General features: G+C 40.3%; 1 protein-coding gene across 1 annotated transcript in view; it reads left to right on the forward strand.

Moving 5' to 3' along the window:
- The window catches only part of DCLK3 (doublecortin like kinase 3), a 31,162-nt gene that overhangs the window by 2,137 nt on the left and 14,451 nt on the right, over positions 1–14,574 (forward strand). Inside the window, exon 2 of the mRNA XM_058029625.1 lies at positions 11,002–12,863. Coding sequence (XP_057885608.1) covers positions 11,002–12,863 — 1,862 coding nt within the window. The remainder of the gene's footprint in view (positions 1–11,001; positions 12,864–14,574) is intronic.

Here is a 14,574-nt window from a genome sequence, read left to right on the forward strand (position 1 = left end):
TGGTAGTGTCACTACAAGCTTTGTATCTATCTGTTTTCACTGCTGCTTTTTCTGGTCATGTTCCGCAAAGCGTCACGATTTTGGCACCAGCTGGACTTACAGCGCGTGGTGACTAAGGGAAGTTGTGTGGGATTCATTTCCCCATTTCCAGGATTACCTAGCTTGGTTTGTTTTCTGCAGAAACATCTATAGTTTTGTAAAAATAAAGGAAGTTCATGGTCCTTCCTTCTCTTCCAACAGCTCTAGGGCGAATAGAATTGGTTTCTGTCACTGATTTTCTCATTTCCTTTAAGTTAATGATTCCTTGACATTTAACAACATTTGGAATTAGTGTTACATAGATTTTCTTGTAAATAAAATTAGAATCTTTCTTGTAAATATAATTAGAATCAGAACAGTATGGTGATTTTAGCTGCCTCAGATCTCACTGAAGCTAATGTGAAACTTTTAATTAGCTTCAATGCAACTTGGATCAGAGCTGAAAATATGGTAGTTGAAGAGGTGAATGTGACATTTCTCTTTATAACAGTATGCTGTTTTCCATGTTTTTCTCAATTTCAGGATATGGGCTCTGTCCTTTTGGAGTGTTCACTAGATTCTGGAAACAATGAGGAAAAACTCCTTGTTTTGAAAAACTCATTGTTTTGAAAAAAGAGTGGGAGTTACTGCCTTGATTGATTCTGATGTAAATTTGGAGTTTTGGTAATGCTTGCACATTGTCCCCCTTACCTAGCAGTAGTTGGCTTTCAGTGCAAGTGAAAGTCAGGCATGTTTACCATCTTCTCTCTGTTGCTAGCATTGTTTACACAGTCTAATTATTGTAAGAATACAAAACAATTGTGCCACATGTTCGTGGAGGAAGCTCTCAGCAGACACTCTGAAAACACCATCTCCCACTCCATCAATAGTGCTAGGCTGCACGTATTCTCCAGGTTTTAGTTTTCTCATCACTCCAAAGAATGTAGTTAATGGAAATGCTGGGAAATGTCTGGTGATGTGAAAATCATGATCTGCTTGTCATCATGCTTTTGAGACTAATTAGTGCTGGCTTACAGTTTTCCCTGAGAAACCCATCTTCCTTTAGAAGTCCTGTGAAACAATTTGTTTTGCAATGTTGACTTCAATATATGAATCTCTTCTGAAAAAGTAGTTCTGTAATAATGGGGTTGGGAATTCTGCTTTTGTATGTGAGTTAACATCTCTTAAATGTGCCATATTTACAAAGAAAAGTTCTGTGTGATTTCCCCTTTTGCAAACCAGATGGAGAATCAGACTCTGGTGGGTCTTTCCTTTAGTTATGCAACGAGGTTATTGGTAGTAAAGGATCTGGAAGCTTAATTAAACTCTCAGTGACACCTCTGCAGGCTCTTTTATTTTCACTGGGTTTGCTCAGTTGCAACCGATTAGTCATCAAGTTGAGATTTAGGAAGCAATGCAAATAATGTCTCCCACAAGAAGAAACAGAATCCTGCTCCTTTGACTGAGGCATTGTTGGCTAACAGGACTAAAAAGCAGCTGAAAGCTTACTTTGTAGTGAAACATGAATAATTAATTTGAAATATATGGTACTTCAGGAGTCAAGAGCATCAACAGTCAAGAGCTCCCTGTACAGTGAGCCCTGAGAAGCACATGGAGGGCTTTGCCAGATGGATTCTGGCAAATGCCACAGTTGTGTAAGATGTTTTTGTTTCCCTCTGTCAGTTCTACCCCTCTCCTGAAAGATCCTTGATGGAAAGTCCTGGACTGCAGAAGTGACTTCCCTGGTTACTGGGGCAAACCCTAAAGCAGGAAAACTACAGGAAGCAGCCATGCCTGTTCCAAATAAAATACACAGCCTGTCATCTTTGAAAGAAATTAAATAAATGAGCAGTTTCATAATATTCTTTTTTTGGTTTTATGCAGCTTAAACCAAGCCTCACACCTCCAAAGGCACTGATTCATTTCACGTGCAGTCTTACATTTCACATAGTTCTTTACAGATTATGCATCTGTATACTTCTCTACAAGACTTCTCTTTATGCTTGCTTCTTAATTTGCTACCCTTAAAATGTCAGAAAGAAGATAATGAAAGTGGGATTCTGCTCCAAAAAAAAGTAAATATGATGGCACTTGTGAGTCATTACCAGTCTCCATGAAATCTTTACCTTCATCTGCTGCTCTGGGTGTGATTCAGCTCAGTTTAACACTAACACATGGCAGGAACCATCTGTGTTTGCTGTAAATATTTTATTTTTTAATTACAAATGGCTTGATTTAGAAAACCTGCAGCGGTACAGTGGGGTGGCTGTGGGCCTGCAGGGGAAGAAGATAAAGCACCTGGGAAAATAATTTTTGCCCAAGCACTGTTGCAAGGTTGGAAGGGGGAGTGTAACACAGAGAGCAATCTGCAGCAGTCCCATCCCTGCTGCTCCCTTCTTGGAGGAGCCGGGCAGGAGAACACCAGCACAGACTCCAAAGGGGCTCTGAACATTTAGTGAGGGAGAAGGGGGTGGGGGGAATAAGGCAAAGCAAACTCTAAGTTTATCTTTGAGGAGAAATAAGGAAAGGTGGTTGCTAAATGTCACTTCTCCATCGTGATTCTCACACAGTAAATACGGTCACATGTGGTGGCATGCTGAGCCTCCCACAAGTGTTTGGCTGTGGGATGACACACTGGGGCTGAGGGTGTCACAGAGGCACATCAGTCCTCAGAATGGAAAAGTCCAGAGCTCCCTTAGCCACGAGGGAGGGTTTTCCAATGTGGGCATCCCTCAGGCTCCCTCCTCTGCTGAAGTGCAAAGTTTTTCCATCGGACTGTCATTCTAGACAGTCCTTCTCTCATCTTAGGAACTTCTTTGCTGCAGTGTCTGATTTTAGCTGCTCTGGTGCTCTTTGTCCTCCAGGGTCTCCCATTAACTCTGAGGTCTATGTCCCAAAAAGGGAGTGAGATAAAGGGCCCGGAGGAAGAGAGTAGACTCGCTTCTTTCTTTCTAGTGTGGGAGACTGGGGAAGAATGAGAATGGACACTTATGGGACTGAAGGATTTAGGGATCTCCGGTTTGCAGTTTGCATAACACAATGTATGTTTGTTCTTAAAATAAAAAGCAAATGTGCTGAAGATAAGGTGTACAATGCAAAGTTTTGAAGTCTTCTTGCATGCCCTCATGAGGCCAGAGGTGCATGTCTCCCGTGGTCCTGCAGTCCAGGTGTAGCCACTAAGAACATTTTCTTTCCTTACAGCTGACACTTTGGAAACTCACCTAATGGGAGCAGACACATTTGGCCGGGAGAAACTTTAGTTCTGTTGGTGACGTGTGGGACAGAAGGAACCCAACTTGACACATAGCTGAGTTTGCAGGGCTGACAGTTAAAGGAAAAATAATATTGCATGTGAATTTAAGCATGCTTGATGTGAAATTGTGAAAGATAAAGAACTTGGAATCCCATCATACTAATTTTATATGATCTTTTAGGGCTAAGACTGTATATTTATGAGATAGAGATATTATTCTGATTTTTTTTTTCTTTTTGTATGTGAGCCCAAATTAGTTTTTCTTCAGTGAACTTAGAACACTGTCTGAACCGCTGAGTGATTTTCATTTTCTACAAATTGGGTTAGACTGGGTCAGTGATTGATCTCCCCTACGCTGGTGCATATCAGACATGGAAGTGCTGGCATGAGTATGACTGGAAATGCCCATTAGGGTAGCAGAAGGGATGTTATAGAAATTAAACTGATCCCTCTCTCCTCCCCCCCCCCCTTTTTTTTTTTTTCATTGTTATATTATTAAAATTGTTTTTGAAAGAATCCAGCTGATAAATGATATTGAACATGATTTTGTTTTCCTTCTGCTGCAGCAGCTAATGTGGATAAGAATTAATGCAAATACGATTGTTTGGGTTTTTTGGTTGTTTTTTTTTGTGGTTTGTTTTGTTTTTGTTTTCAAATTCAGTTAACATAATTGAATAAAATACACTTTGGTCTCTAAAAAGAGTGTGCATCTTTTATTTTGTTTTGTAAACTATGTTTATAATACCATATGCTTTACAATAATATTTTATTGCCTAGTATAGTTTATAACTGCCTTACCATCAAGTGTATTCTGAGCACGTAAAGCTTATTTGATGTATTTCTTCAATGTATTAAAAAGTCTATTTCTATGAGGCCAGGTAGTTAAAATCTAATATTATTCAGGTTACAAAGTCAAGCTTTTATGACTATTGATTAGAACTGCTGTTCCCCCAACCCATATTCCTATGCATTAAGATGTATGCATTATTGCATTATCAGGTGCTGCTTTATTTATCCCCAGGGACTCTGTCTCCATCAGTGTATGTGATGGACAAAGCTTTCCTAATGAGCCTCTACTCTACTGTTTACCCTGGCTCTTCATGCCTCCTGCTGTGTGGTTTTTCAGCCCTGCTGTTAATACAGGCTTAGTTGCTTCTGGGCTTTTTTGTCATGGTTATTTCTACAGTAACAAATATGAATTAGCCTGTCTGTGATACCTCCAAAGGGAAGGTTTGTACTGCATTCAGTGGCAGCCAAGGTGCAGAAAATAAAGTCAAAAGTACTTTAATCTGGGCAAGAAAGCAACTTGAGATGCCCAGGTCCTGAATTTCAGGATGATTTAATGTTATCTATGTGTTGTGTTATATTATCTTGTGGTCTGAAGTACCTCTTCCAGTATATGCCCTTGCAGCTGTGAACACTGAGCAGGTTTGTGAACCAGGTCTCAGAATCTTGTTTTGGCTACCAGACTCTGATCCTCTCTGGAAAGTATAGATTAAGTCTATTGCTTTGAAACTCAATGGAATTGGTTGAGACAGAATCCAGTTCTTCAGGGCTGCAGTGCCCTAAGCAGAGAAACTGATCTTCCTCTGTTTTTCACACACTTTCAGCTCTTCCAGTTACATAATTTTCTCTACAACACAGGCCTTAATCCAGTTTACCTGAAAAAGAGGGTCCAGTGTACAAGAAAAATTGTGTGTATATCTAAACTGTCTTGTATGCAAGGAGGAAGTGAATTCACAAAAGAAATTACTTGGGTTGGAAGTTACCCCAGAGATCATCTAAGTTCCAAGCCCTCTGCTACAGGCAGGGCAGCCTTTTACTGCCCCCAGCTTGCTCGGAGCACCATCTTGAACACTTCCAGTGATGGGGCACCCAAAGCTTCTCTGATAACCTGTATCACCACCCTCACAGTGAAAATTTCTCCCTCATATCTAATCTAAGAATCTCCACTTTCAGTTAAAGGCTACTCCCCCTCATCCTATCTCTCCATGCCCTTGTAAAAATCAATCTACAGCTCTCTCCTAGGTCCCTTTAGGTACTAAAAGGCCATTCTAAGATATTCCCAGAGCTGCTGTCTTCTCCAGGCTGAACATCCCCCACTCTGTCTCTATAGGAGGGGTGCTCCAGCCCTTTGGCCATGGTCATGCCCTCCACTGGAGTTGCTCTCCAGCATGTCCACATCCTTCATGTGTCAAAGGCCCCAGAGCTGGGTGCAGCTCTCCAGGTGTCATGAGAATGGAAAAGCAGGGGAAAACTACCTTCCTGCACTTGCTGGCCATGCTGCTTTTGATGCAATGCAGGATGTGAGTGATAACTCTTAATTTTCTCCTGTCTCACTGAGGACCTTGCTAATGTTCTCTGAATGTATTCCCCTCTTTGTGTGTATGTAGTTCTTCCTGTTATTTAAAAAAATATAAATTGGTGTAAGCTAATATGGCAAGTGACAGCAAAAGCAGGTAGATGTTCTTTATTGAGAATTGCAGAGGAGTAGACCATTAGAGGATAGTTCTGTTGCTGACTTCCAATCCCATCTCTTTGTCTAAGTTTGGCATTCTATCTGACTTCTTGATCCACTCTTATTTTCATGTTTTACTGCTTCCCTATTACAATCTCCATCTGCTTCAACTGTGTCAGTAAAGGCCAGGGGAATTGCTATCAGCAGGTATAAAAGTTTGTAGGAACTACAGTGTGTCAGACAGTACCTGACTATAGCACTATTGGCTTCCTTCTCTGCAGTCACAATTCCTCTTTGCTCTTATCCTCACCATTCAGTTCTTCACTAGGTTCCCTTTTCTATTTTCAATTCCAAGCCTCTGAACTGAGTGAGCATTTGAGCTGGCTCAGGCTGGAATTAACAGCAACTGCCCAACTAACAGCAACAGTAACAAGACATTTGATGCTCTCTTCATCCAGCCCTTGTGAAATTTGACTTACTTTTTCTACTCAGGGTTTTATGTGGTCAGAACTGATGCAGTGTGTCTGCCTTAAGTGTTATTGCTGAAATAACCACCAGTCCTGACTCAAACAAAATCTCTGCCCTAAAATGATGTAAAACATGGCAGGGGAGGAAAGATAGGGTATGAGTCTTGAGAGAAAAGTTCAGCAGTAGTGTTTCCAGCAGTGGGGCTGTAGATAATGTAAAATTTACTTGCTGTAAAAGGATGCCTGCGATCATGTTTTGTTTCTGTGCATGTGATCTAGTGAACTAAGACTTGCTATGTTACTGCTTCAGTCTTGGGCACTAACAGTGTGCACTAGCCCTGGAAGTTGCAGCTTTAAATAATTTACAGCAAGGAGAGGAGATCAAGATGGCACATTTCTAGAGGACTTGGATTGCATCCTGGAGCTGACTGCTGATGCACATTGGTAACCTGTGTGAGCTGCTCCGAGTTCAGTACCAGAGGCATTCTTCATACTCAAGTACTTGAAGATACTTGTTAGTACTGTGAAAGGAATCAAATCTTTTTGGTACCAAGTAAGATCATTTCCTTTTTTCCCCCTATGGTCTTTGTTTTTCATGCCCTCAGCAGGAATTTTCATAAGGAAAAAACAGGCATTTATACTGCTGTCCTTTCTCTGCCCACTTAAGCAGAGTTTTGTTTATCCTATATTTGGACCAGTATATCAAAACAACTCCCAGACACAGGGTTTCTGTCATGTGCAAGTTTAGTTGCTGCTAATGCTTTGGGGCATTTTTATAATTGCTTTTGTAAGTGGAAGCCTTCTAAAAAAATTGGAGGGCTCAAATAACACCATCTTATTCACAGCAATGCCGTGCCTAGATCCTATTTCACTGCTGCCTTCTGTTTTGTGTTGTAAAACTCCCTGTAAAAATTTAATTCCCCTTCAACCTGTGACTTTATAGCAGAATGGTGAACCATTCTGTTAATTACTGAAACTGTGATATCCTGCAGGAGAGCCAAGAAGAATGCAAGCTGAGTGGCAATATTTTAATTAATGAACAAAAGCTTGTGGACTGGCCAAGGGAAAGGATAAGTTTTGAAAGACAAATGGCAGCAATGTGTTTTTAGTTGTAGTGGGTGACCTCTGGCAAACCCTGTTACTCTGCTGTTTTAGCTGGTGTAGCCAGGCAATTCCTTAAGATATAGATGTTGATGCTCTGTATACACAACTTCTTTGGAGATTAAGTCTTCAGAATTCATTTGATTTTACTCCATGTCCAGATTATGATCCAAAACACTCCAAGGAAATGTCTTCTAGAGGAATTTTTGTGACTTCTCCCGGTGTTTTCCCACCCTTCCCAACCCCACAGTGGGATGGACTGTGATGATCACAAGTGATTTGTAAATTTTAAAAATGAGTCACAGAAGCTGTGCTCCCTGCAGGGGGGCACATTTGCTCTTTAGGGAGCATCTGTTCTTTGGTCATAGGTGCTAAATTTCTTGCTTCTGCTACATGTTTGAGCCCCCAAATGGCAGTTTGTTCCATCCTCCATGCTTCTCTAGAGAGTTGGTGTCAGTGTTTGCCCTACAAGACCATCATGTCTTCATCATGTGGAGCTCCGTGTTGCTCCATGGGCTCTAGTTTTTGTTTTCCTGTGCCCATGTGCACAGTGTCGGGTGACCAGCTGTGCTGCCTTGCCCCTGGCCATCCACAGCAGCAGCCTCAGCATGCTCCTTGGCCTTGCTGCACCACTGATAATCCATAATGTGCTAGAATATATGGATAGGTGTGTATACAGATAAAGCCAGACACACTCATCGATCCATCGTAACATTTCTAAGGAATATTTATATTTAATAATCATTAGCTCTCAGGAGGACAGCAAAAGAAAAAGCACATTTTATTCACAGAGGTATAATTTGCCAGTGCTTGAACTCATTGAAGTGTGTTTCTCATACCACCTCCCTCTTCCTCCTTCTCCCACTTGTATATAAATATGGAAACAAGGTTTTGAAGCAATATAAATTGTAGCTATAGGATTTGGGTATGTGTGTGACCTTTGAAGGCTTTCTAGAAATGCTTGTTACCGCTCTAAGCATATGCGCTTTCCTGACAGATTGAGGCTTGCTTCTTGTGTATCAGTTAAATATAGCATAACTGGAAAATAACAGAAATTATGACTGAAATAGTTGTTACAGGCAACTGAAGTGAATTTTTAATTGTATGTAATGTATAGTCATTGTGACCACCACTTTGACAAAATTTGACACTTCCCCTTTTCTTGGAAAATATTAGAAGATTCTTTCATGCAGTGATTTAAGCAGTTATTTCCTTTCTCATCATAGAAGAATATGCAATTCTACTCTTACAAGGAACATTGTTATATATCAACTTGTGGCTTTTGTCAAAGTGTTTTTGGCTAGGAATCAAGTTAGTTTAGAAAGAACAAAGCATTCCTGTATTGTTCTTAATAATGACATAAAACTGCTCTTACTCCATTAGTTACAGAATTAAAAAATAAGCTTGTGTTCTCCTTAAGGCTTAGCCAATTTAGCGAGGAAAGGAAACATAATTGATGCCTGGGTAATGGAAACAATCAACAGTACAACCAAGCACTTAAAATCAATGGTTTATAGAAAGATATGATAATAGCAGCATATCTGGGAGGAACATAATCTCTGGGAAAAGTCATTATTTGTGCATCACTGTTTTTATGTTGTACCAAGATTATGAGCAGTAAAAATGTCATTCACAGCTCCCATAAGCAAGATAAAGCTTTGATGGCAGTGGGTACGCAAGAACCTGGAAATGTTGATTAAATTCAGAGCTTCCTTAGTTCCTAGTAACTAACATGTTGTGGAGTTGATTTAGATTTCAGAGAACTGTTATTACAGCTGATTTTTTTTCCCTCCATTCACAGCAAGCTTTATTCTGGGTGGAATGTAAATACGTGAATGTTGAGAAATCACTAACACGTACGTAGTCATCTTTTGATAACAAGAGATCATCCTTAAAAAGCAGAATGAAGACAGAAATAACCTGTACAACCACCAAGCATTAGTCACACGTAGCTCTTATATAATGCTTACGTCTTCAATCAGCATGCTGGCAGCTGGGCTCCTTTGTAATATTTGTTTGGAGAAGAACATCTCATTTGGCAGGGGAAGAAAATGAAGCCAAGAGTTACAGGACATGCTGGGGGGCACACAGTGCTTAGCTGGTGAGAGTATTACAACCAAGAAGTGTCCATCATCCTGCATCAAGCAGAGGCAACAGCAGAGTGGATTCTATAGTTGTGTCTCCTCCTGTGATTTCCACAATCAAGCCCTGGCCTATTGGGTATTTTTTGAGGAGGCGCAAGTAAATGCTCTGCTGCAGCACTTCTGCAGTTTTCCCTTTTGTTTGTTGTTCTAGGAAAGGAGGTGTATTTCTTCTTCACTCTATTATGCCTTGAAGGGAAGGACAAATAAAAATATGTATCGTGAAATACCGAAAATGGCTTTTTGCACTTGGAACCCAAAATGTAGTAGGCATGAGCCTAACACCAAGAGAGATGCTGATATGTGCAGATTTTCCTTTGAGGATTTGGCCCCTGCACTTTGACTTTAGAATCACAGTAATTATGAAAATGGACCTGATTTTCTGGGGGATAAGCCATTGGTGTACAGAAATTTCTTTGTCATGATTTGTTAAACATTCTGGCTGTTTCCTTTTGTCCTGGTCCTGTTAGCTTGTATGTACTGAATGTTTGTACCCAGCTGAAGAGCAAGGCTATTAAATGGAGGTGGAAACACTCTGCAATCTCATTCTGAAAGTACATTTCTTGAAGCTGAAAATAAATGCATTGTAAGCAGGTTTTAATCCTAGCAAGTACAACAGGTTAGAATACTTTTGGGGGATGTTTTTATTCTGAGTTTATTGTTGATAGACAGGGAATTGTGTTATGGCTTGGTTTGTCCATAACCATATGTTATGTTTTCAGTTCTTCTGTTTTGCAATTATGCGTAACAAATGGTGCCATTTTCTTGGATGATGTTCTAAGATGAAATGTCAGTGTCCCCAGAGAATACTCAGAACTTTGTGTGACTTCACATTATTTTTAGAATAAAAAAGTCAACCCAAAATTTTGAAAACCATGACTCCAATCATCAAACAAAAATAAGATGGCCTTTCTTTAAGGCAAAAGATTAAATTGCATTGCTGTTAGATGACCTATAAAATTACGGAAAAAATTATAGCAAAAGTAATGTTTTTTAAAAAGAATTTATTTAACTTGCTATAGAAGGTCCAGGGAAAATGAAGAGAAGATAATTATTTATAAAAATGTAAGGTTGCATACAGAGTGCCATCTGGTAGTAATTTTAAAACACAAGTAATTAGTTTATCTTACTTCATGCAGTGTAATTGTGCAACTTGTCGCCACAGGGTTTACAGAGGCCAAAATTGCAATTGGGTTCAGAAAGGAATTGAGTGAGTTTATGGGAGATGTATTAATAAGAGAATACTAAACAATCTGGATGCAAGTCTTTGAGGATTTCTGAAAGATGTGAGGATTTAGAAGAAATATCTTTTTCTCTTCAATATTATTATGTTTTAATGACATTCTCCTGTCACAAAATGAATGTAGATTTTCTCACAAAGTTGACAATGTCGGAGTTGCAACAATGTGGAGATACTCCTTAATGGTAGCTAAAAGTTCTTTATAAAGCTTGAAGTTACCTATCCTTACTTTCTGAGGTCACATGCACTGACATGTAGAAAACTTGCTGCAAGAGGTCTGATGATGCAAAATGATAAATATTTCTGCTTTTTGTTTGCCTTAGGACGCCAAGGCTTGTTGGACCATTTGCCACGCAACGCAGGCTCAAAAGTAAAAGAGAGGAAGCTGCATGGGACTTGTCCTCCTGTTGGTCGTGGAAACTATGAAAAACCATGTTTGGGTGAAAGCAGCCACAGGTCCTCATTTTTCAGCCCCCACAATGGTTTTCACACGATACATTCAGAGCACAGTCCTGTGAAGCCAAGGATAATTACAGTGGTGAAACCCGGGGGACGCACGCTCCGGAGGATAACCTTGCTTCTCAACAGGAGATCAGTGCAGACCTTTGAGCAGCTGATGGCTGACATTTCAGAAGCTCTGGGATTTCCTCGCTGGAAGAACGACCGTGTGAGAAAGCTGTACAATCTGAGAGGCAGAGAGATCCGAAGCGTTTCTGAGTTCTTCCGGGAAGGCGATGCGTTCATAGCTATGGGGAAGGAGCCCCTCACTTTGAAGGACCTGGAGGTGGTATTACAAGAACTTTATCCTGAAAATCCTTATGCTGCCAGTGCTGCCATTCAGACAAATGAGGAGCAGTCCCAAAAACTGAAGAGCAGGCTGTATGACAAGGCCTCAAAAGTAGACAGTGGCTTTGATGAGACAGAAATGACCAAGAATTGCAGTGATGGCTTGTCTTCCCAGCTGGTAGCTGGACCTGAAGGAAAAAGTCAAACCAAGACAAAGCAAGAGGAAAAAATGAGAACCAAAAAAAAGTGGACTAGAGAGAGCTGGGGTGGTGAGCATGGAGTGAAGCCTTCTAGGAAAACACGGGAAAGTGAAAGGTACCTTAAGCATGAGAGGAGTTCTGAGGAAGGCTTAGAAGACAGTTCTGAGGAGGTGCTGAGGTGTGAGAAGTGTGAACAGGAAAGGCAGGCCAGAGAAAAGTTACGGAGGGAAAGGCAGGCTGAGGCCTCGTTTGAGAATAGAGACTTGAACACAGGCGTGTGTCAGAGGTACCACGTGGAAAGAAATACAAAAGTCAGGAACAGCCGAAAGTCTCCCGAAACCTGTCTGGAGGGTGAGGAAGTTGGCTGGAAAGATAATGGCAGTAGGAGGATGTGGAAGCCTCTACAAAGGATTGTCAATGAAGGGCTTGAGAAACAAAAAAGGAACATTGAGAAAGAAAGGGATGTCGAGAAGCATGAAAACCATGGGAAGGAAGTAGTAAAAATCAGGAAGAATGCTGTAGAAGGGCTCCAGCTATCTCATGAGGTGAAGGAAGATAATGGTTGGCTAAAGAAAGACGCTCTGAAAGATGCTGAGAAAATGTCTAAAACACATAGAGAGGGCAGAGAGGGACAAAGGGCTAAAGAGGAAGCTGCCAGAAGAGAGGGGAATGGCACATGTAGAGAGAGTGACGTGACTCGACGAGAAAAGACAGGGGAGCGCAGGGTGAGTAAGGAGGACAACAAAACTCAGGGATTGGAAAGCACAAGCCGGAGGCATGCCATTAAAAGCAGAACAGATGTGGAAAAGCACTATGAGATTGGCAGAACTATTGGGGATGGGAACTTTGCAGTGGTGAAGGAATGCCGCCACTGTGATTCCAATCAGATCTATGCAATGAAAATTGTTGATAAATCCAAGCTGATGGGGAAGGAGGACATGATGGAAAGCGAAATCCTCATTATTCGGAGTCTCTCTCATCCCAATATAGTCAGCTTAATTGAGGTGTATGAGACAGAAGCTGAGATCTACTTAATCTTAGAGTATGTCCCAGGAGGGGACTTATTTGATGCAATCATAGAAAGTGTGAAGTTCACAGAGCATGATGCTGCTGTCATGATCACTGACCTGTGTGAAGCCCTGGTTTATATTCACAGCAAGAACATTGTCCACAGGGACCTCAAACCAGAGAATCTCTTGGTAAGTATTGTCAAAAATTTGCATTTGTGCAGGAATTGAATTTATTTTCCTTCCAATTACGGTTCTTTGAATTGTTTTAAGCAAATCCCATACAGAAATAATGTGCTGTGGCAGGACTGTTTAAAAAAATGGACACAATTTTGGAGTGAAATTACAATTGCAGTTTGCTTTACATAGATCTGCTGTGCATTGCAAATAGAAGTGGTGGTAGAAAGGAATTAAAGTAAAAATCATCAGATGTTCAGGGGTACTTAGCATCTGACTTTTAGGTGTCAAAGGATGAATCATAAAGCATCTTCCTTGTAGACTAAAGGTTATTAAAATTGCTAAATTATCTTATTTATTTGTGGGACTTTTTGTCCACTGCATTTGTATATCTTGCAGACTAGTGTGCTAGTCCTCTAATATAATGATTTCTATCTTGTGACAATTTCTTTGCTTAGAAGCAGAAATGTTATGCAGTTGATTGAAGTGATCTGACAGTAAAATGTTTTGGTGAATACATCATTAAAGTCAGCTCAAACAGTAACTTATGCCAAAGAGAAAAATTCTTGTTTCCATCACATTTCTGAGGCTGCATTCTTTGCATCCAGCACTAAAGTCTGATATAGAGATATTGACATGTGTGAATATGCATAGAAATGTTTGTAGTATTGACACTTCACAATTGTAGAACTTCACATTGTGGACTCTAACACCAAACAACTCTCCCTAAGTGTGTGTTACACTTTTGTATTAGGGTTCCAGATTTCCTGATAAACAGATAAATAGCAAGTATTTGCCAACCTCTAAAAAATTGGATTTTATCAACTTTTTGGAAGTTCAAGGTTAGCCAAACAAAAAAAGTAATAGATTATTATAGTCCTGTGGGCCATTCAGTGCTTTTAAGAGAATTAATTTTGCACAGAGATCAGTGTGAATTTCTGGAGAAAAGCAGCAGTGTAGCCTCAAGGATAATGCAGAGGCTGCACAAGGCAAGGCTGGAACAGTTTGCTCCCAAACCTTTAAACTAAGCAATAGCATCTTTATTAGGTCCTGCTATGAATCCTGCTTAGTTTAATGAAAGTCTTTGGTGTGTGATCTCTCTGTAAATAAAAGAAGGAATGCAACTCTGAATGAAGTAAATGCAACTGGCTGCTTTGCAGAAAGAAATGGGCTTGTAGGCCATGCCTTTGTGTTTTGTTTGCACAAAGTTTGAGCAAAACTTCACATAGAAATGCATGGCTTTTTCCAGAAGCTGATTTTACATTATGAACCAGGTCCTGCTTTTTCCTATTTGCTGAAAATAAGCTAGGGCTCAATGAAACACCTGAGATCTGATGCTTCATTTCCCCCTATAGTACATAATCATTACAGTGATGTAGATAAGCAAAGAAGGGCAAGATAAAGGTCTGTTCCAGTTGTTTTCACATTTAGTTCACAGAACTGCAAAATAGAGAATGCTGGGCAGTGGCAGCATTGTGTAGCTCTGAAATATCATGTTGCCCCTTCTGAAAGTCAGAATACAATTTTCAAGGACAGAGCAGCTCCCAGACTGTAGGTATTTTGTCATACAAGAACAGTGTTACCTAAACACTGCAGGAAATAAAATTTTACCTGTTCTAGTTTCACATTGCTATTAATTTTCTGTGCACACCAGTATTAGATACCATGTACACAAAGTATACTTTTGAAAAGCAAATCTATTCAACCATGCAAAGGAGTTTATAAG

Source organism: Melospiza georgiana, chromosome 1, assembly GCF_028018845.1.
Source record: "Melospiza georgiana isolate bMelGeo1 chromosome 1, bMelGeo1.pri, whole genome shotgun sequence".
Taxonomy (NCBI): domain Eukaryota; kingdom Metazoa; phylum Chordata; class Aves; order Passeriformes; family Passerellidae; genus Melospiza; species Melospiza georgiana.